General features: G+C 50.1%; 1 protein-coding gene across 19 annotated transcripts in view; it reads left to right on the top strand.

The window, feature by feature from the left end:
- Nucleotides 1–3,994: 3,994 nt before the first annotated feature.
- SEPTIN6 (septin 6) overlaps nt 3,995–20,465 on the top strand; it is a 66,221-nt gene continuing 49,750 nt past the window's right edge. For 5 of the 19 annotated variants that reach the window (XM_027089604.1, XM_027089601.1, XM_027089610.1 and 2 more), the window contains exons 1-2: nt 4,180–4,289; nt 17,876–17,990. In XM_027089604.1, coding sequence (XP_026945405.1) covers nt 4,260–4,289; nt 17,876–17,990 — 145 coding nt within the window. In that variant the 5' untranslated portion in view covers nt 4,180–4,259. Of the gene's footprint in view, nt 4,290–9,804; nt 9,886–12,500; nt 12,590–12,732; nt 12,837–17,875; nt 17,991–20,465 lie in introns of those variants that run through there. The other 14 variants (XM_027089603.1, XM_027089600.1, XM_027089602.1 and 11 more) reach the window with 9 other exon arrangements.

Here is a 20,465-nt window from a genome sequence, read left to right as displayed (position 1 = left end):
TCCATGGCTAGATTTCAGATAAACCAGTGGTTCTCAAACCTTAGCATAAATTAGAATCCCCTGGAGGACTTACTTATTCAAAGGGTCCCAGTCCTCAAGGTTCTGATTCAGTAGGTCTGTCTGGCCTGGGGCCTGAGAATTTGCATTTCTAACTTCCCAGGTGATGCTGAGACTGCTAGACAATGACATATTTTGAGAAGCACTGGAATAAAATAATGTAAAGCCAGGGGCGACAGGTAATGATGCACAAAGGAATCCTTACTTCATCCTGACTCAGCCCTTCACTGAGTTTCTGGTTCTATCAGCACTGTCTGCATTTGGTTAATCTCAGATCATTTTCCCTCTGCTTCACCCTGTCCTCTTCCTCCAGCTTTCTGAATTTACTTTTCAGATGCTTCTCAGAGCGTCTCCACTTTAGACCAACGCTAGTATCCTCTTTCTCCTTTCATAAAGCCACAGTTTCAGGACAAAGCCCTTTGCTGAGCTCTTAGCTCCACTTCACGGCCCTCCTCCCCTGCCCTGTCCCCTTCCCCCATCCAGTCTGAGCACCCCCTGCCCCAGCCGTCAGGGTGACTTTGCTAAAGCTTGACTATAATTAGGCCCCCTCCTATCTAGCAGGGAGGGCCATTTCCCCTCCCCGGGGAGTCCGGTTCCACAAACAACATTAGCAAATTAATGACAGTCACCTGCTGGCCTGGGGAAGTCGCTGCTTGCTCCAGCTTCCTTAAGGACAGTGGAAACACTGAAAACACCACATTTACAGGCTTCCGTTTATTCATTCACTCAACAAACATTGAGCACCTGCCAGATAACTGTGTTGCGCCCAAGGGACCCCACCAGGACACATCGAACATGAAGACATGTTCATGGCAGGGCCTGAGGGTCCACAGTGCCTCTTCAGGAAGGGGATCTTTTGGTCCCACTCATCAACAGGGACAGACATGCAAGAAAGCAACTGACCACTCGTCAGTTGGTCGGAGCAACTGACTCTTGCCTCGGCCCTCCCGTGTCTGCTCCGTGCCTGGGCAAGTGACCCAGCACCAAAGACAAACCCAGCGAATTTCCAAATTTCTTTGTTTTCATTTTATTTTTTCCCCTCCCTCCCTCCAAGCTTCTTTGTTTAAATAAGTATTATAATCCACAGCATTCAGTTACTGGCCTCCTGCATTGAGTCAGGTAAGGTATGTAAAGCCCAGAACGCAGTGAGCTAAAACCTCTCTACACATACGCACACAGCCACTGACACACACATTGACATGTACACACACACACACACACAATACTGGCACGCACACCTTCTCATACATACCAACACACACCAAAAATTCACACTGACACACACACATCGACACAGACACACTCACTGAAACACACACACTGGCAGGTACACAAGAACAAATACAAACATAGGAGTAAGCACATGCCCGTACACACACACACTGACATGCACTGAAACACACAGACACAGCTGACGCACACTGACACAGACAAATGCACGCCTACTCACACATCAACAGCAAGCCACACCCCACGGAAACCGGGAAGCCCAAGCCCCGGGAGGCACTTGCAGACGCAGGTGACAGGTCTTGCAGGGACCAAGGGGTTGAGGGAGACTTGAGTTACACACTTGGTTCCAGTCTGCGAGGTCTAGCGTTTTGGAGGCGGAGGCCTCCGCGAGGTTCTGAGGGTCCCTAGGGACAGGTGGGCAGAGGGGGGCACACTGGCGGGGCACCAAGGGTTCCCCGCTAAGGTACCCCCAGCGCTGGGCCGAAATGCACGGAGCTTTGGGGAGCGTGGAGCGCTAAGGCGGGAGGGCGGTGCTGCTGGGGGCAAGCAGGATTCCCCAGGAGCCCCGCAGTCAGCCAGACCAGCTCTGCTGGGCCCTCCGCCGGCTCGCCGAGGCTCCGGGTATCAGCTCTCAGCTCTGCTTTCCAAATGTGCGCCTCTCGTCCCGCAGTCACCCAGATCCCACGTCCGGGTCAGAGCTAATGAGCTCCAGCCCCTCCCAGTCCTCCATGCCCCAGTCTTTGCAGGGAAGACCTGTCTCCCTGCCAGACACCCAGTCTGGAAGCGGCCAGTCCCCTCTGACTCCCCGCCCCCATCCGGTCCCGGCCCAACCTTACAGCGGTTCCTCATATACAGCCCTGCCCCCGCACATGGCTGCCACCCCAATCCAGGGCCTGGCGCCTCGCCCAGGCCCTGCCCCAGCGCCCTGGTGGGCCTTGGAGACAACAGCCGCCCCTCTTCTCTGCCACCACCGTCTGCCCTGTGGGCCTGCGCTGTCTGTCTACAGAACTCCCCTGTACTGTCCCAGATTGTGCCAGGCCCTTCTCTTTCGGCGCCTCCTAGGTCTCCAGCACAGTTGGCACCTCCAATACTTGGCTCTTCTGTCCCTACAGTCACCTCTTGATTGTGTCTCTTCTTTCTTCTGTACCCCTCCTCCCAATCCAAGTCTTCTGCCCGCTTGTTCAGGAAATGCTTAATTGGGCGCTTGGTGGATGCCAGGCCCCGAACTAGGCACTGGGGGACGCATTTTGCGGAGTCCTTGTTCTCAAGGTTCACACGCACGTAAAGAGCTCCCTGAGACAGTGTGAGCAGCACTGTCCCGGCAGGTGGACACTGCCAGGGGAGCGCTTCATATGGCCACCCCAATTTCTCTGCCTTCCCCCCTCCCCGCGCGCACGGGCCTCTGGGTTGGGTCCCTTCTCCTTCTCTCTCGTTGGTTCCGTTTTTCTTCTTTCCTCCCTCCTGCCCCCGCCTCAGCCGCTCCCGCCTTGGGCCATTTCCCACGCTGCATCCCAGCCCCCTCGCGGGCCCAGCTTTCGCCCATGGATCTGTCTCCCTCCGCGGTCCCGGGTTCCACTCGAGGGTCTGAGTCCCTCTCCGAGACCAGGGCACCTGTCCTCTTAAGGAGTGGAGTGGAGTGGATTGTCCCGCCCGCTCGGGCCTCGGGCACGCCAAACCTGCCAGGGTTCGCCTGTCACTAGAAGCTAACAAGGGGCCACTCCCAGGAGAGGGGGTGCGGGGCGACAGGCCGGAGACGGGGAGAGGTGCCGAGGGCAAGGGAGGGGACCCGCGGTGGCGGTGGGCCGGGAGGAAAAGGAAAGCAGGCGGGCAGAGCCTCTGCCTTCGGAAGGTCTCCTGCACGCCGCGGCCGCCTAGTCTCGGGCTGACCCAAGGTTAAGGGGAAATCAGGGGGCGGGACAGAGTCACCGGAGGCAGCTCCGCGCTCCTCCCCAATATCCCCTTCAGTTGAGCTGGGAGCCTTCAGCCCCAAGCCCCTCCTCTGAGACTCCCCGGCGGTCCAGGCACTACGAGGGAGTGAGTCGTCTGAGCCTCCGTTCACACGCTGAGCGTCTAGGGCTCGGTGGGGAGAGGAGGCGTGGGGTCCGTTTGTATGAAGTACCCAACGGTGGTGAGCTCGGAAATGACAGCCCACAGCACCCGCCGCGTGGAAACCCCAGGGCAGAAGGGGCGTCTCGTCTCAGGACCGCTGGCCTCGGACTCCGCAGGTCACAGCTCAGCTGCTGGGCCCGCAGTGCGGCTCCCCCCAACCGCCTCCTTTCTAAGCTCCACCGTGGGGCGGCAGGTGCCGCAACTCGCCCCCGCCCCAACAGCACTCCCTGGCCGGGATGGGGGAGGTGGGGGGAGGTGTGGTGGAGCAGCGAGACTCCAGCGGCGGGCGCTCCCCTCCAAGCACCCAGAGATCTCGGTGAGGAGGAAGAGGGGGTACAGGGGGCGGGGATGAGGGAGAGGAGGACCGCAGGGCTCTGCCGCCGAGTTGTGCGCGACGGGGGCGAAGGGCGGGGGCTCCCTTCCAGCCTCCGGGGTCTGGGGACTCAGGGATGTAAGGCGAGAGCAGGGGGGTGTGTGACAATTCAGCAGAGGTCGGGACGTACCACGGAGCCCAGTGGCGAAGGGGGGGGCAGAGGACGTGGTCACCGAGGGGAGCCCCCGCCCCCCTTCGCAAAGGCCTACAACTGAGGCTGCAGGGAGAGCCGGAACTAGGCTCGCGGGAGAGGGAAGCGGCGCGTTAAATCCGCCCCCTCCCCGCACCCCACTTCCGAGGGGGTGGGCGATAGAGGAGAGGTTGGAGCCGCGGTGAGGGGGCCCCTCCCTTGCACCTCCCCCCACCGGACTTGGTCGCGCCCGAAGTGTAACACTTTCTCTTTGTCGGAGGAGCTCAACGGTTTCCTGTAGCTCGCGCTGAAGCTCCCGTTGCGGAGGCGCCGGTGGCAGCCCTGGCGGAGGCAGGAGCGATGGCAGCGACCGATATAGCTCGCCAGGCGGTGAGTGCGGGGCGTGGGTGCCAGCGCCGGGGCCGGGGGCCTCGGAAGGACCGAGGGGACCTGGCCGCCGCCACCTCCACCGCGAGGAGGGCAGTGGGCAGCGTCCAGGAGCCAAGGCGCGGGGTCAGCGACTCAGTCCCCTAGCCTCCCGTCCCCCAGAACCGTGGTGGCTGGCGTGCGGGTGGGGGGCCTGGTCCGGGTTGCGGGCCAGCGACTGAACTTGCATTGCCCAAGAGCTGCAGTCGGCGCCGCCGCCTCCCTGGCTGCAGCTGCGGCCCCGCCGCTGGGGCGTTGCCGAATGAACGGCCGCACTGGCCGCCAAGCCCTCCGGGTCCCGGCACGCTGGCCTCGCTCCCTCCGGCTGCCGGGCCGCGCCCCTGCGCCCCGCAGCCCGCCGGGACCCGGGCCTCCTCAGCCAGAGGGGCTCGGGGCTGGGGTGAGCCTGGGGCAGGAGGCGGCGAGTGGTGAGGGGGGCGGGGAGGTGACTGGCTGGGGTAGGGTTTCTCCATATGCATTACATATGTGACTGCGTCTGTGTGTGTATCACTGTGTGCGTATGAGTGCACGCGCGCGCGCTCCTGCCTCCCCGGGCGGGCGGCGGTGCCCGGCTTGTCTGTGACCCTAGATGAGTCCGCCAGTTTCTTGGAGTGTGCTCGCCTCTCTGGTGCTTGTCCCTGTGTCCGGACGCTTCTCTCGCCGTCTGCTTGTGCTGTGTGCCTCTGGGTCCCATTTGTGCGTTTTGTGGGGTGCAGTCCGCTGGCCTGTAGGTGGTTGGCTGCGTACTTTGGCGTGTTTCTGAGCACCTGACCAGGGTTTTGCGGGCCTCTGGGCAGGGGGATCTGTCTCCGGTGCGTGTTCAGTGTAACTGGCTTGTGTGCCAAAACCTGTGGAGCTGGCTTCTTGTTATGGGGACTAAGGAAAATCAGTGCGACGCTTGCAAAAGCGGTGCCCTCTCTCTCTTTTTGTTGGCAGTCGACTCTGGAAAAAAAAAAAATCTTCATTTAACGAACTGAAGTTTTCCAGACTGGGATGTGCAGAGAAATTATACTGAAGTGACCCGAGCCTCCATGTTTGTTTTTTTAGACCAGAAGTTTCGTTGCCAAGGGAGGGGATGATTCCATTTGAGGGAACAACCTAGCCTTTCTATTCATCCATGGGTATCTGGGATTTTAAGAAGCCCACAATTACCAGCACCCTGAGGTGAGGAAGGAGAGTGAAGTAGAGGAAGGTCAGATCCCATGACACTACACACACATACACACACATACACACACACACACACACACACACACACACACACACACACACTAAACCTTGTGGCTTACTTATTTAGGGAAATACTCCATGCAATGCAATTTCAGTGCAAAAAATATACATAGCCTCTAGATATTTGGTGTAATTGAAACTGATTTGTTTTCAAAATCTGAATCCAGAGTCTGATAGCATTTCCTCTCCAGGAAATGGATACATTTATTCCATCCTCTTGTTCTTGTTTGGAAGGGCAAGGTGATTTCTTTGGAACCTCCCCCACCCCCCTGAAAGACCCCAGCATGGAGCTCCTTATGCAGTCATGATGTGGAAGGACCAGCAGAAGATGGGAGGCAGTGCTCTGTGATAATGGAATCTGAGAGAATTCTCTTCTCCCCAAGATTGGCACTGTAATATGTATTGCTTTAGTGTTTTGAGGGTTCCCAGAGTACCTTTCTGCTCCTCCATTATCTGCATTTTAGAGATGGCATGCCTTAAGTAGAGGACTTAGTCTCCTGGATTACACTTGCTCCATCCTTAGTGACCAAGAAGGACACTAGTGATTTTTCTTGTCAGCTAATTAATTTGCATCGACCTGCCCATACTCTCTCACCAGTCCCCCTAACCTGAATTAAGATTGCAGGGCCGTTGTAGCAAAGGGGAACATTCCAGAAGGTTGTGTTTCACCTCCGGCAACCCAGAGATCCCTTTGTTCTGCAAATGGAGGTGGGGGTGATTTAGGGCCACTTGGTTTGCTTTGGTTGTTTCCAGTTTGCTCTGGCGGGCCTTGCCCTACTGTATGATGAAGAACATAATTGTATGCCAGATTCTGAAGCTGAAAGAGCAGCCCGAGCACTTGAGACCTTGTTATCGTGATAAATGGGTTTCTGGGAAAACTGACGTCACTCTCCATGCCCCCCTCCCCCAGCTAGTGAAGCCCTTGTTTATGTGTCATTTGTCTCTCTGCCTGCCTTTGTGTCTGCAAGAAGTTGTAATTCACCGGGGGAAGATGGAATTAACTCGGGAGGCCTTTGGACGTCTGGCTGCTGATTGTTTCTTCCTGGGAACGAGTATCCAGGATTTGGGAAAAGAAGACTGGAGACTAAACCTAAGTGTGCCTGGCTTAGGAGTTCTTTTTAATGAGCTCTGAGACATGGTGCCCTGCAAGTAGTGCTCTGGTGTGTGTGTGAGGGATGGGCTGTCCTTTCCAGAGTCAGTTGAGGGTCACTGGCTTGTAATGTAACATCATTAGTGACAAAAACAGACCTTAGAGTTGCTGGATAGGATCCTTATTTGGGCATGCATGCAACTTGGAAGTTCAGCTTTTGTGTACATAATACAATCCCATCCCATCTGAATGAACACCACAAAGATTCTGTAGGACAAAACTGTTTCTTCATCATGTCCACAAGTGTTTATTTGATTAACTGCTAAGTGTCCAGCACTATGGCTGGCTCCGGTTAACTATACCAGAAAAAAGTAGTAGACATAGTTCCTGGCTTTTACGCTTATTGCAGTCTAGTTGGAGAGGCAAATTGTGGACACGGTGAAATAATTAGAGAACTATAGAAGATTCTTGGGATGTTTCCATCCCCAGCCCCTGCCTGTGAGGTGGCTTGGGCTGCTGTTAATATATACTCTGAGAGGTTCCATGACTTGTCCAAGGTAACTTGGCAAGGCACGGTGCAGCCAGGTAATGGTCTTTCTCCCTAAAGAAAGAGCTTGCAGGGCCTAACGCTGCCCTAGCTGTGCTGGTCCTGGGGCAACTGTCCCGGGGCAGCTATCCCAAGGCAACCGCCTGTAGGTGGCTGCACTCTGGTCTTGCTATCAAATGACACTTAACCTTGATTCCCATTGAAGTGCCCTGCCTCAGCCATCTCCCCACCTCGCACTAAAAGTCATATGGTGCCCCAAGCAGGGAGAGGAAAACCCCAATATCCACCCATACCTCTACTGTGAATACAGCACTGAAGAAAATTTGCATGGCCCCAAATATTAAAAATTCTTGAATCTAGGTCGTGGGTATATGAATGATCATTGTACTATTTTCCAACTTTTCTGTGTGTTTGAGACTTTTCAAAATTAAAAGTTGGAGGGAAATTACAATGTCCACCCTCTTCCCCACAAATGCACATGGCCCCTGCCCTCCGGGAGTTTACAGTCTAGTAGTGGAGGCAGACACAAATAATTATAATTATCTTTGTGATGTGCTGCAGAGGAGTGCTACTACCCGCTAGGATAATTCATTACAAGGGGACCTGATCCAGCAGTGGACAGGGGCGGTGGGTGACAGGAAAGGCTTGCTGAGGGTTTTAACTAGGAAAAGGGTAGGTGTGAAGATGGGTGAGATCTCACTTCTGCTCCCAGGCTGGGAACATTTCATTTGTTAATTCACGCACTTTTATTTTCATTCATTCCTTCAACATGTGTTTATTGGGCACCGACTCTGCCAGGCCCTGTGCCAGGTGCTGGGGATATAGTGGTGGACACGGCACACACGACAGCCCTCTCAGAGCTTCCCCGTGAGAGGCCGGTATAAGCCCCATTTCCTCTTCATATCCTAAAACCTGGAAATGTGAGTGTTCGCGGCATTATTACAAAACTGCATTACAGCCGAGCGATTTGTCTGTATAGTATAATGAGATTTTGATCTGCAGTCATGTGCACAGCATTTACTTTGTAGAGTCTCTGCTGTAAATTTTCTATTAATTGCTGGCTTTGTTACCCAGTATGGCCCCTCACTTTTTGTGCTGTAAGGGAGCGAACCCGTTGCATTAGCCTGAGCAAAACTAATTAGAAAGATAAGTCCCCTGGATAAAGGTATTCCAGAACTAAATAGGACTGATTTCTGGACTTGCATGGGTTTCTGGATTATCAGAGCCTTGGTTTTGTATTATCGTGCGCAATTGAGGAGCGCTTTCAGTTGCATTTACGTTAAAACCACATTCCAGAAAGAAAGAGACAGAGAAAAGAAAAGAAAGAAAAAGAATACTGTAGATAAGTGTAACATGTCTCTTTCAACGATCTCAAAACGCTTCCATCTGTATGATTTCATTTTCCCCAGCAGCTTCCTGGATGAGTATTACTGTTCTTTTCATTTTATGGGTTCAGGAAGACCAAATGACTTAGTCCAAAGTGTTACTGCTGGTCAGTGGATGAAGCAATGAAACACCTTCCAGATGACACAGATTCTTTTTTTTTTTTTCAGATTCGTTTTTATATAAAAAAACTCTGGCCTTTTCATCATGTTTCCAAGAAATAAAAATCCTGCCATGTCCCCTCTTCCCCCTCTTTTCACTGCGACACCCCCACCCCCACCTCAGTATACTCATGGAGGTTGAGAAGAGTATACTTGGGTGCTTTGAAGACTCTGATGTTAAAAAAGATTCTCAGCTTAAACCCCAGACAGCACAGTCATGGCTATGTGGGCTTCCTTCCTTCCTCCCCTCCCTCCCCTCCCCCCCCTCCCTCCCTCCCTCCCTCCCCTCCCTCCCTCCCTTCCCTCCCCTCCCTTCCCTCCCCTCCCTCCTCCTCCCTCCCTTCCTTCCTTTCCTTCCTTCCTTCCTTCCTTCCTTCCTTCCTTCCTTCCTTCCTTCCCCTCTCCCTCTCCTCCTCTCCCTCCCTCCCTCCCTTCCTTCCCTCCCCTCCCCTCCCTCCCTCCCTCCCTCCCTTCCTTTCCTTCCTTCCTTCCTTCCTCCCTCCCTCCCTCCCTTCCTTCCTTCCCTCCCCTCCCCTCTCTCCCTCCCTCCCTCCCTCCCTTCCTTCTTTTCTTTCTTTCTTTCCCATACTTTAAATAAAAATCTTGGAGCCACCAGCCACGTAATGATGGATTATTTTAAGTAACAACTGGAGGAGGCGCGCAGAATAAATTTGAAACACAGACCCTTCCTCCTCGGTGTGGCAGGAGGAGGCTTCTGCTGCCTGCACAGAGGAAGGACCACATGCTCGGGAGGGGGAGATAACGTTCCCGCTTCTGCAGTGTCTTCTCATTAGAGGCAGCCATCTGCTGAATTATGCAGCACGCTCTCCGCTGGCCCTGCAGTGGGGTCATCCCTTCCACTCACTTAAAGGTGACTGGGCAAAAGATTCACGGGCCTTCTCGGGGACAGGACCCAGGGCTCAGGTTTCTCCTGCCAGGGCCCTCTCGGGAGCAGAGCTCTGCGCTTTCACGGCCCTGATGAGGTGTGAGGTCGTGTTCAGTTTCCTTTCGCAGCAGAGGCCCCCAGCTCTGAGCACTGGCGCTGAGGCAGGAACTGGGTTTCTTCAGATCCCCTTTAAATGAGACCAGATGGAGGCAGAGGCAAATTCAGGCTCCCCAGAGGACAGCTGGGCGTTCATCCAGAGGCCTGTGAGTAAACCTTTTTTTTTTTTCTCTTTTTAACAGATTGGAGATAACAATGACCAGAACACCTAGGAAACTCTAAATGGCCTGATTTGAAGGGAATCTGTCAGGCCTTTGTGGGAAAGTTGACCCACCCTGGGCAAGGGTCACCCCTGGCTGAGGTGGAGCTATTTCACCTAGAATCTGGCTGGCTGGGTTCGGTAGCCCTGGGGCTCTTGAGCAGAGGCCAGGCTGAGGCTCAGGCTTGAGTCAGCAGTGAAGGAAATGGGAGCTAGAGGTGGGAGAGAAGATGCAGAAGAGGGGCACCAGCGTCTCCTGGCCTCCACCGCCTCAGTTGCCTTGTGTGGGCCAGAGGTGCCTTGGTGAGCCCACGGGCTTCTGGGTCATTTTCCATGACCCTTCTCCTCCCGACTGGCATCAGCACAAGCCCAATGTCCCAGAATTCTAGCAGCAGAAAGAAATCTATGCGCCACTTGAGTCAGCTTTTCCATTTGAGAGCGGCGGTCTGCTTGACAGGGCCCTGGGTCCCAGCACCACTCTCTGCCACTAAATCACTCTGTGACTCGGGACAAGTCACTTCCTGCCTCTGAGTCTCTGTTTCCCTTTTTGTCAAATGCGCGGGTTGGATTAAGTGATCCGTAAGGATGTTTCCAGCTCTGACATGGTACACTTCTTGTGTTTCCTCCAGCCTGATTTCTTTTAGGTCCTTGCCTGCTTCTGCTTCTGCTTCCAAACGAGGTGGCGGAATTTAACTCCACCCCTTCCCTGCTTTGACTCCTTGAGCTGGGTGGGGAGACGGCTGTAGAGAAAGCAAGTCTGTGCTTTTAGCTCAGCAGGGTCTCTGGAACTGGAATAGAAACAAACAACCCTTCGCATATTGTCTGTCCGTCCGTGTAGGTGTATATAGCTATTGACTTCCTATAAAGGTACGTGACAGCTGAATTTTTGTCTGTTGAATCCCCTTTTACATGCACTAGGAGAGCTGGCTATCTAATAGCATCCTGCTGTGAATCCTTCTATAGAATGAAAAGCCACTCTGGAATTGATCCGGTGTATTAAAATCCAGAGTTCCATCTATTGGATTTGCCAAAACTGGGCCTTCTCCCTGTATGGTGAGGATGGTTTCCTTTGTGCTTCGTCAGGATCCCCTAAGCTGCTCCCCCACTGAAAGGTACTGGGGCCCCTAAGGGGTGCTGCTAGCTTTGGCAGGTTTTATTTCTCCTCCGAAAGGCCCCCAGATTTCTCTCTCCCAGTTCAGGGCATCGCTACTACTGTCAGTTTCCTCTCAGCTCAGCTTAATTGGAGCCAGGGAAATCGTGACGTTTGATGTGTTAGGCATACTGGAGTTGTTGTTGTTTTAACCTCTGGGAACTTAGCAGTGCTCTTGTGGTTCTTATGGCTGATAATATGGGATAATAAGTGGCATTCACTCCCTTGGTAACACCGGAGGTAACAGATAGGGCTATCATCCACCTGATTGTTTCAGCAAGACTTTTTGCTGCATGTTTCAGGGTATGTGATTTGACTTTGACTTCTGGTTCACATGAATCTTTATAAGAATAAGGCATACTGTATAATAATGTTATATTGCATATAAATATGTTATAATAAGAAGAATAATAAGGTTTTATTGTGTTATTGGGAAAATAAATGTTTTATATACAATAAAACTGCCAGAAAGCTGAATACTTCACCAAATTTTCTGGTTATCTGTACATAAAGCAACTTTTTGGCTGTAACTAAAGATTTTGCTAAAATATCTGAGGCCACTTTCCTGCCTAGGAAAGTATCATCATAGAATCTTAAAAAAATAATATTTTAATTCTGATTATAAAAGTAAAATATGGGGCTTCCCTGGTGGCGCAGTGGTTGAGAGTCCGCCTGCCGATGCAGAGGACACGGGTTCGTGCCCCGGTCCGGGAAGATCCCACGTGCCGCGGAGCGGCTGGGCCCGTGAGCCATGGCCGCTAAGCCTGCGCGTCCGGAGCCTGTGCTCCGCAATGGGAGAGGCCACAATAGTGAGAGGCCCGCGTACCACAAAAAAAAAAAAAAAAAAAAGGTAAAATATGCCTACTGTAGAAAATTTGGAACAGAAAAGCAGCAGCTCCTACAGCCCCTCCAAGCCAAAAGCAACCATTCTCACCATTTTGGTATATATTCTTCCAAGTTTTTAAAAATGCATGCATACTTTTTTTCCTCATGATTGGGATGATCTTGTATACACAGTTTTTTATCTAACAGTATTTGGTGATCATTTTCCTATGCCATTAAATATTCTTAGAATATGTTTTTATCAGCTGTTTAATATTCCATCATGCATCATTGAACTATTCATTGAGTTTGAGCGTCCTGAAGATTTGCAGGGTCTCTCAGAGATTGATAGTCAGAGCTGGGGAGGGAGATAGAGGAAGGGAAGGTGTGAGAGATCGGGCCCACCAGTAAGTGACACATGGGGCTGCCGGAGATAATCCTATTTCAGTGTTTCTGTCCTTTCCTAGCATCTTTGTGCCAAGGCCAGAGGAGAAAGTTAAGGACAAGCCCGGTCTTTGGCCATGAGTTCCAAACTTTTTGTTTTGATCTTGTCCTTCAGAATGACAGCTACTAACTTGGCCACCCCGGTTTTAAACGGAGGCCAGAAATTCTCCGTCGACACAGATGCGCCCTCGGTTTCCGGAGGCTTCCTACATGGCTTGCGTCCTGTGCCACAAAGGTTGGAAGGGGGGAGGGGGGCAGGGGTTGCCCACTTGGGTGCTTATGGGACCCTTTATTTTCAGAATCACAGCAAGGGGAAAACGATGCACAGCTGGAACTGCCCTCACTCGTACTTCATAACACGAACCTCCGACTATTCAATTAAAACGCGCAATCGGTGTGTCCTCGGGGGAGGAGGCGGAAGAGAAAGCGTTGTTTCTGCCTGTGATATGAAATGTGGTATATAACGTATTTCAAGACCGCAGGTGACTGCAGATGAGGAGAAAACAGGAAACGTAATTGGGGAGGGGAGTGGGGCCTCTCCCAGTTCTCAGGAGCACGCTTTCATTTTTGCCTGCCTTTTAGCTCCTCTCAGACGCTGCAGCCTAATTACCCCTGCTGCAAAGCTGAACCAGAACTCGCTTTTCGTGTATTAAAAATGGTTTTTAAATTACACAGGTAATGTGTGAATACATTCATGCTGTAAAAGAATCAAACAATGCAGAAGCACACTGACTACCCCCCGAGGAAGCCCCTAGTTCCAGTCCCCTCCCCTGAGGTACCCTGAGTTCTAGGTGTGGTGGGTGCCTTTTTAGTCCCCTTTCTCTCACATACATTTAAGTGCAAATACACGCAGAGGTTTTTTTTGCATATATGGCCTCATACTGTGCTTATTGTTCTGCAGTTTCTTTTTTTCTATATTATAATATGTCTTGGAGATATTCCGATCAGTACTGCATTCTTTTTTTAAATTATTAGACCTACTGCATTCTTTTTTTAAATTATTATTGGAGTATAGTTGATTTATAATGTTGCGTTAGATTCAGGTGTACAGCGAATGAATCAGTTATACATACACTTACATCCACTCTCTTTTAGATTCTTTTCCTATATAGGCCATTACAGAGTATTGAGTAGAGTTCCCTGTGCTATACAGCAGGGCTTTATTAGTTAACTATTTTATATATAGTAGTGTGTATATGTCCATCCCAGTCTCCCAATATATCCCTCCCCACCCTTACCCCCTGGTAACCATTAGTTTGTTTTCTACCTCTGTGACTCTGTTTCTAGATCTACTGCATTCTTCTTAATGGCTGAGGAATATTCCAGAATATGCACGTACCATAATTTAGTTAACTGGTTTTTCTGTCACAACATATGAAACACCCGAACGAACTTTTTGGCCAACCTAATATTTTTTCCCATTGTCGGACATTTAGGTTTTTTTTTTCTAGGTTTTCAGTATTATAAATAATTCTGTAATGAGTTTCCTTGTACTGTACGTGGACCTTTGTACAGGCATGTGAGTCTCTGTAGAGCAGATCCCGAGGGGAGGTTGCAGGTCACGGGAGGTGGGCCATTTAACATTTTGGTGGCTGTGACCTTTCTAGCCTCTCAGTTCAAAGCGTCAAACGTGGCACCACCTGCTACTCAAGATGATAACTTAAGGTTTTAGTGTCAGATGTCCTGGGCCAAGTTGCCAGTTCCATCTCCTTTTGTGCACTTTGTAATCCAGGGAACATTCAATTGACTGCAATCAAAGCAGTCAGGACCTCAATTAATCAGGCCACGTTAAGGAGAAAGAGGAAAGAGATAAGCTATCGGAGGTTTAGAGAGGGAAGAGGGAAGAAACTTCCAGGGGCTGTCCAGGGGTCAGTGTCCATTCAGCCCAGTGTCCTGTCGTTTTCACCATTACGTATTTACCTCTGAACAATGAGGACTGATGTTCATAACGGTGACCTTGACATCTTCTAAGATTCATCAAAGCAGAAGTGAATGGTGCTCGCTAGGCAGGATTTCCTAAAGCAGGAACTGCATATACAAATTCATTTTCGAAGCTTTCTCAACTACAAGGATTGAGACATACAGTTTGCTGCTTAAATCTTGATTAGCAAGAAAGACGCATTACCCAGATTCCATGTTCCCTAGTCCCCAAACCTTCCAGTTAACTTAGGTGTATTGGACACCGGGTAAAAAGATACAGAAGAAAAAAGGATTCTAAAAGTTACCAGTGGACTTTACCAAATCCAGACCAATGGTCGTTTCTCTGTAATTCTTCCTGACTTCAATCTTGGCCTCTGGTGATAGAAAACTACTGGGTCATCTCTTACTTTTCTGATCATCCCCCCACCCCTTGGAAGAATTCTCTTCATCTTCCCATTCCTTACTTGTGGGCATTGCTTATATTCAGTCCTTAATTCTTTTCTCCCTGTACTGTCTCTTGAAGAACACATCCAGTTTCATACCTCTCACTGCTAAATTTATATCTCAGTCCTGAATTCTCCCTGAGCCTACAATCCCATATTGCTAAGTACTTAGTGGGTAGATGTGTCACCATAAAATCAAAACTATCTTGTTTTCTTTAGTATAGAAAATGCTTTTACAAATCCAGAAGAGAAAGACAAGCACCCATTTTAAGAAAATGGACAAAGACGTGAATAGTTAACTCGCATATACATAGACACAACATACATATGTAGTTGAACAATAAAAAAAGTTCACTCTCACCAATAAAATGCAAATGAAGTTACATGATGCCATTTTGCAGTGATTCAATTCACAATGGTTAAAAAGCCTCAAACTCAGTGCTGGTCTAAGTATGTGTAAACAGACACTCTCGCATACTGGCGTTAGAAATAGACATTTGTAATATTCTCTGTTGAACGATTTCTCGGTGTGTACCAAAGTCTTTCCAATGTGTGTGGCCTTGCACCCAGCAGGCTTTAATTCTAGGAATTTAGCTTAAGGAAATAATCAGAGACTATGCAAACCTGTAAGAACAAGAATTATTACTTATAATGTTGAAAACTTGGAAACACGCTAAATGTCTAGTAGTGGAAGACATTTCACTGGTTGAGAAAATGTGGTAAATTCCCACAATGGAATTCTATGTGGCCAAAAAAGTAATGTTTTAGAAGTATACTTAATTACTCAAGAGAACATCCATACTATATTAAGTGTCCGGTTATTAAGCCAGGTGATGAAAAGGAATATACAGGATTATCCCTATTTTGTAAACAAAAAAAAAAAAGAAAAAAAGTATTATATATAGACTGTAGGGAAATACATGTAAATACTAATAGTGACTGTCTCTGGAGAGTGATATTATGGGTGATTTTTATTTTCTTCTTTATAATTTTCCATATGTTTTAAAATTTCTACAGCGGACATGGATTACTCTTATAAAAAACCTGATAAGTGTAATTTTAAAATAATGGCTATTTAAAACTAGAATCTTCGACTTTTCCGCTAAAGCACCCTCTCCTGGCTTCCCTCTTTCTGCCCTTGGTGCCATCGATCCAATCTCCCAGGCGCAGGACCTTGCAGCCTTACAGCTTTGATTGCTCCCGCACTCTCTGCCCAGTCATTCACCGAGTCTCATCCTTTCTTTAGGACGGCTCTCAAATTTGTTCCTCCCTCCTGAGTCCCAAGTCAGATCAGTTCACTTCAAGCAGCATTTATCGTCACAGTGCCTGGCTGTCACTCTGCCAGTTCAGCGTTATTGGAGTCCTCTCCTAATATGTCTTCCTGCCCCTTCTCCCGCTCTCCTCCCATCCATCAAGCGCCCTGCAGCTGGAATGATCTTTTGAAAAGACTACTTGTGTCATGGCCCTTCCTGCTCAAAACACTCAAAATGCCCCTTTTAAACCCCATTGCCTAGGGAATAAAGGCCATACTCTTTCTTCTGCTATTTAGGGCTCTCACAGCACTGGGCTAGGTGGGAGATAACTGTGGGCACGTGGGAGGTGCTTGGGTGAGACTTGACAATGAAATAAATCTTTAAGAATAAGATGTGGAGTTCTCCCCGCTGCCCTTCACTGTCTTCAGTTTGAAAATTCCCTTTCCTCATCTTTTGGCACTTGGACCAGACGCCCTGGAGCACTTGAAGTTTCATGGTGCTGAATTTGGACACAGGAAGAGGCAGCCGGGGGTGATGATATATGGCTCAGGAAACCTCAACTCTGAGTCCCTCCCAATTTCCGATGCCTGCTGAGTAGGAGACTCCATCGAGAAAGCATATTGGCTCTTAGGTTTCTGTCTCCCCTGCAGTCTTGAGGACCAAGAATGAACAGTGGGAAACTTACATCTTTTTTAAAAAAAAAATAATTAGTTAATTAATTTTTGGCTGTGTTGGGTCTTTGTTGCTGCGCGCGGGCTTTCTCTAGTTGCGGTGAGCGGGGGCTACTCTTCCTTGCGGTGCGCGGGCTTCTCATTGCGGTGGCTTCTCGTTGCGGAGCATGGGCTCTAGGTGCGCGGGCTTCAGTAGTTGTGGCATGCAGGCTCAATAGTTGTGGCTCGCAGGCTCTAGAGTGCAGGCTCAGTAGTTGTGGCACACGGGCTTAGCTGCTCCGTGGCATGTGGGATCTTCCCAGACCAGGGATCGAACCCGTGTCCCCTGCATTGGCAGGCGGATTCTTAACCACTGCGCCACCAGGGAAGCCCCTTACATCTTTTTTTGATTGCTTTGATAAAAAGATGGCGAAAAGGGTGAGGGAAAGCAAAAGGGGGTGAATGTAGCCCTGAGTGATGCAGGCCACTCATAAAACCCAGCTGTCTTCAGGTACCCCTCTGGGGCCCAGAATATACCACCCAGGACTGAATGATGGCATATGGTTGTCTGTTGAGACTACTCCACTGGAGGGTGTGGGGTGAGATATGTGAGGGTAGCAGTCTTGCCAGATGGCAGTCACGGGCATGAGGGATCTTTAGTTGTGGCATGTGTGTGGGATCTAGTTCCCTGACAAGGGATCAAACCTGGGCCCCCTGCATTGGGAGCGAGGAGTCTTACCCACTGGACCACCAGGGAAGTCCCAAGAAGAGAAATTGCTTTTTGAAGTCCCTTTGTCGTATTTACTGAACACTTATACATATTCCAGGCATTGTACTAAGCTCGTTACATGTGTTGGCATATTTGAGTCTCCCAATCATCTGTAAGGTAATATTATGTCATTTGACAGATGTGAAAGGAAACTGAGTCTCTGTGAGGAGAATTAACCCAAGGCTGGGAACCTTCTCATCCCCTGACCTCCCCCCCCGCCCTCCCACCCCTTACAAGCCGCCTCTGTAGTTTGCTGTGTCTGGAACTATGTGACGTTCATTATGGAGCCTCAAGGATGACTGTACCCAAGAATCCATGATTTCTAAGCGAATGGGTCATTTTGCTTTGGATCAGGGACTAGCTAAGGGGAGATGGGCCCCAGTGGGTGTTAATTCCTAGCACAGAGAGCATTTGGATGGGGAAGTGAGACCCAGGTTGCTTTTAAGCACATTTTCATTTTCTCCCCTCCCTCCCCTTCCAAATTAGGGTGAAGGTTGCCGAACTGTCCCCCTGGCTGGACATGTGGGGTTCGACAGCTTGCCCGACCAGCTGGTGAATCAGTCAGTCAGCCAGGGCTTCTGCTTCAACATCCTGTGCGTGGGTGAGTATTTCCATAGCAGGAAATTCTATTACAGAATATGGATCCTTAATGGCTGGGTGTGGCTCTGCAGGTCATTAGGTTCAATAGTGTGTCATTCTGATCTATTTGCAGGAATTTTTCTGCCCCTCTTCTTCTTTTGTCCCTCTGCTTGTTTTGGTGAGCAGCTGGCTGTAGTTACATTTTTCCCTGCCCAGACCAGAATGCGGGGCCATACCTTGGGGGGAGCTGAGCTGCGTGACACCCAGTGGAAATTCTGTAAGGGAGCTGGCTGGCTCAGCTGCTCTTATCAGGTTTGTTCTGACTGCAGAAAATAGGAGCCAGGGCAGAATTGGGAGGGAGGTAATGGCTGTGGAAAGATGCCTGCTTACCAGCTGTGGGCAGTGGGTTGGGTCTGTCTGTTTCCTCTGCAGCCCTGCTGTGCTTGGTACAGTTTGAGCTCTGTGCAGGCACCACACAGCTGTGTGCCAAGTTCTTTTTATTCCCTTTAAGTGTATCTGTGCCTGGACCTTTAGTCTCAAGTGTGGGAACCATGTCTTAGTCACCTCTACTGTGCTAATTACAGCACAAAGAGAGTTCAATAATGTATGTGAAATGAACGCATGAATTATCCCCGCAGGAACCACTCACTACATTTCTCAAACACTTTCCCATGTTAACAGTTTGGGTCCTTACTAGGACTCTGGGAAGTGAACAGACCAAGTGGCATTCATATCCTCATGGAACAGACGGAGACCAAGAAACTCGGGCGGGGGGGATAAGGGACTTAGCTGAGGCAACACAGAATAAGTGGCAGAGCCATGACAGGGACCCAGGTCTGCCTGACCCTTTGTCCCTCCCACTGCTTTGGTAACCGCTGCCAGAGACATCTCTTGAGAATGCAGAGGCACTTTGGAAACTGTCAAGCACTAGTCAAGCAAGTCTCAGGAACAGCGGTTCCTTGACATTCTTTGAGAATCTCTCCTTAGACCTTAAATAATCCCAAATTTGCAAACACGATCACAGTGTAAAATTTTCACTATACAGTGCAGCAAGGCGTACCTGCATATTTTTAGTGACATACCTCCAAACCTTAATGATTCTATAAATACCATAATAATGGCAGTTTTCATGCCCGGTCGGAACACTCAAAACACTTTTGCTAATTGCCTTTTCCTGTTTTTGTACAGAGCATACGGGGAATTCATTCATACTGAGGGTGTGAACCACTACTGAATTGGATATTCTACTCTCTAATGTAGTCTAAAGTTCTGTTTTGTAACTAAGGTCATTCATTTTCTTGGACTCTGTTTTTTCTTCTCCCTCCCTGGCACTCCTCAGATCATTTTCTGTCGGAGAATTAGCTACACACTCGAGGACAAGTAGAGAAAACAAAGCCACTTCTAAGTATGGTTGACAGGCAGTCAGCTAGGCTCACTCACTAGTGAAATGACTCACTCTCACGCACCAGCTTTGGAACCTATGAGATGAAAATATGTGCTTCACGGATTTACATATCATGGGCCTGAGAGTCCAGATCTAGGCTGTTAATTCTTCAGATGCCAAAAGTCTACCCATGGTTACGATGAGGTGCTATTAGGAGAGGGATACAAAATAAACAGCAGTCATGGTGATCGACATCAAGATCGAATACCATCACGTCCAGTATTAGCACTGCCAGATCGCTCCCATCTTTGGCTGATGGCCAACTTATTTCACATAACATTTGATTACTGAAAACCTTCCACACAAACATATTGGAGTCCCTTGGCATTCCTCCCAGAGCTCCGGGTGACCTGCATTGAAGCTGAGGGGGTGAGAAGTGAAGTGACAGGCCCACCCCCATCAGCCTCTCAAACCACGTGCAATTGGGTGGGCTAGTAAAGCTTTAGGAGGGAGGCCGCATAGGTCAGGATGGGTCTCTGAGGGCGGCAGCGTAGGGTAGTTGGACATGTGGTCCACAGGCTCCCCTAGGGCCTGGAGGAAGAGGCAGCCAAGCTCAAGGCAAAGTGAGTGGAAGAAATATTTCTTTATTTCTTTATTATTTATTTTTATTTTTGGCTGCGTTGAGTCTCCGTTGCTGCGCGCGGACTTTCTCTAGTTGCCGCGAGCGGGAGCTACTCTTCATCGCGGTATGCAGGCTTCTCGTTGCGGTGGCGTCTCTTGTTGTGGAGCACGGGCTCTAGGTGTGCAGGCTTCAGTAGTTGCGGCTCGCAGGCTCAGTAGCTGTGGCTCGCGGGCTCAGTAGCTGTGGCGCATGGGCTTAGTTGCTCCGCGGCATGTGGGATCTTCCCGGACCAGGGGTGGAACCCGTGTCCCCTGCATTGGCAGGAGGATTCTTAACCACCGCACCACCAGGGAAGTCCCAAGTGGGAGAAACAGTAAACCCCTACCCACCCAGGCATCGTACATATGCAGCTGCTTCACTGTGCACCTGCAGGCATGGAATCGCTCAACTGCCCAGGACAGACCCTCCAAGAGGGGAAGGGTAGAAAGGAG

This window comes from Aethalodelphis obliquidens, unplaced genomic scaffold (genome assembly GCF_003676395.1).
Source record: "Aethalodelphis obliquidens isolate GAN/ISIS:26980383/991018 unplaced genomic scaffold, ASM367639v1 scaffold66, whole genome shotgun sequence".
Taxonomy (NCBI): domain Eukaryota; kingdom Metazoa; phylum Chordata; class Mammalia; order Artiodactyla; family Delphinidae; genus Aethalodelphis; species Aethalodelphis obliquidens.
This window is presented reverse-complemented; position numbering and strand designations above follow the sequence as displayed.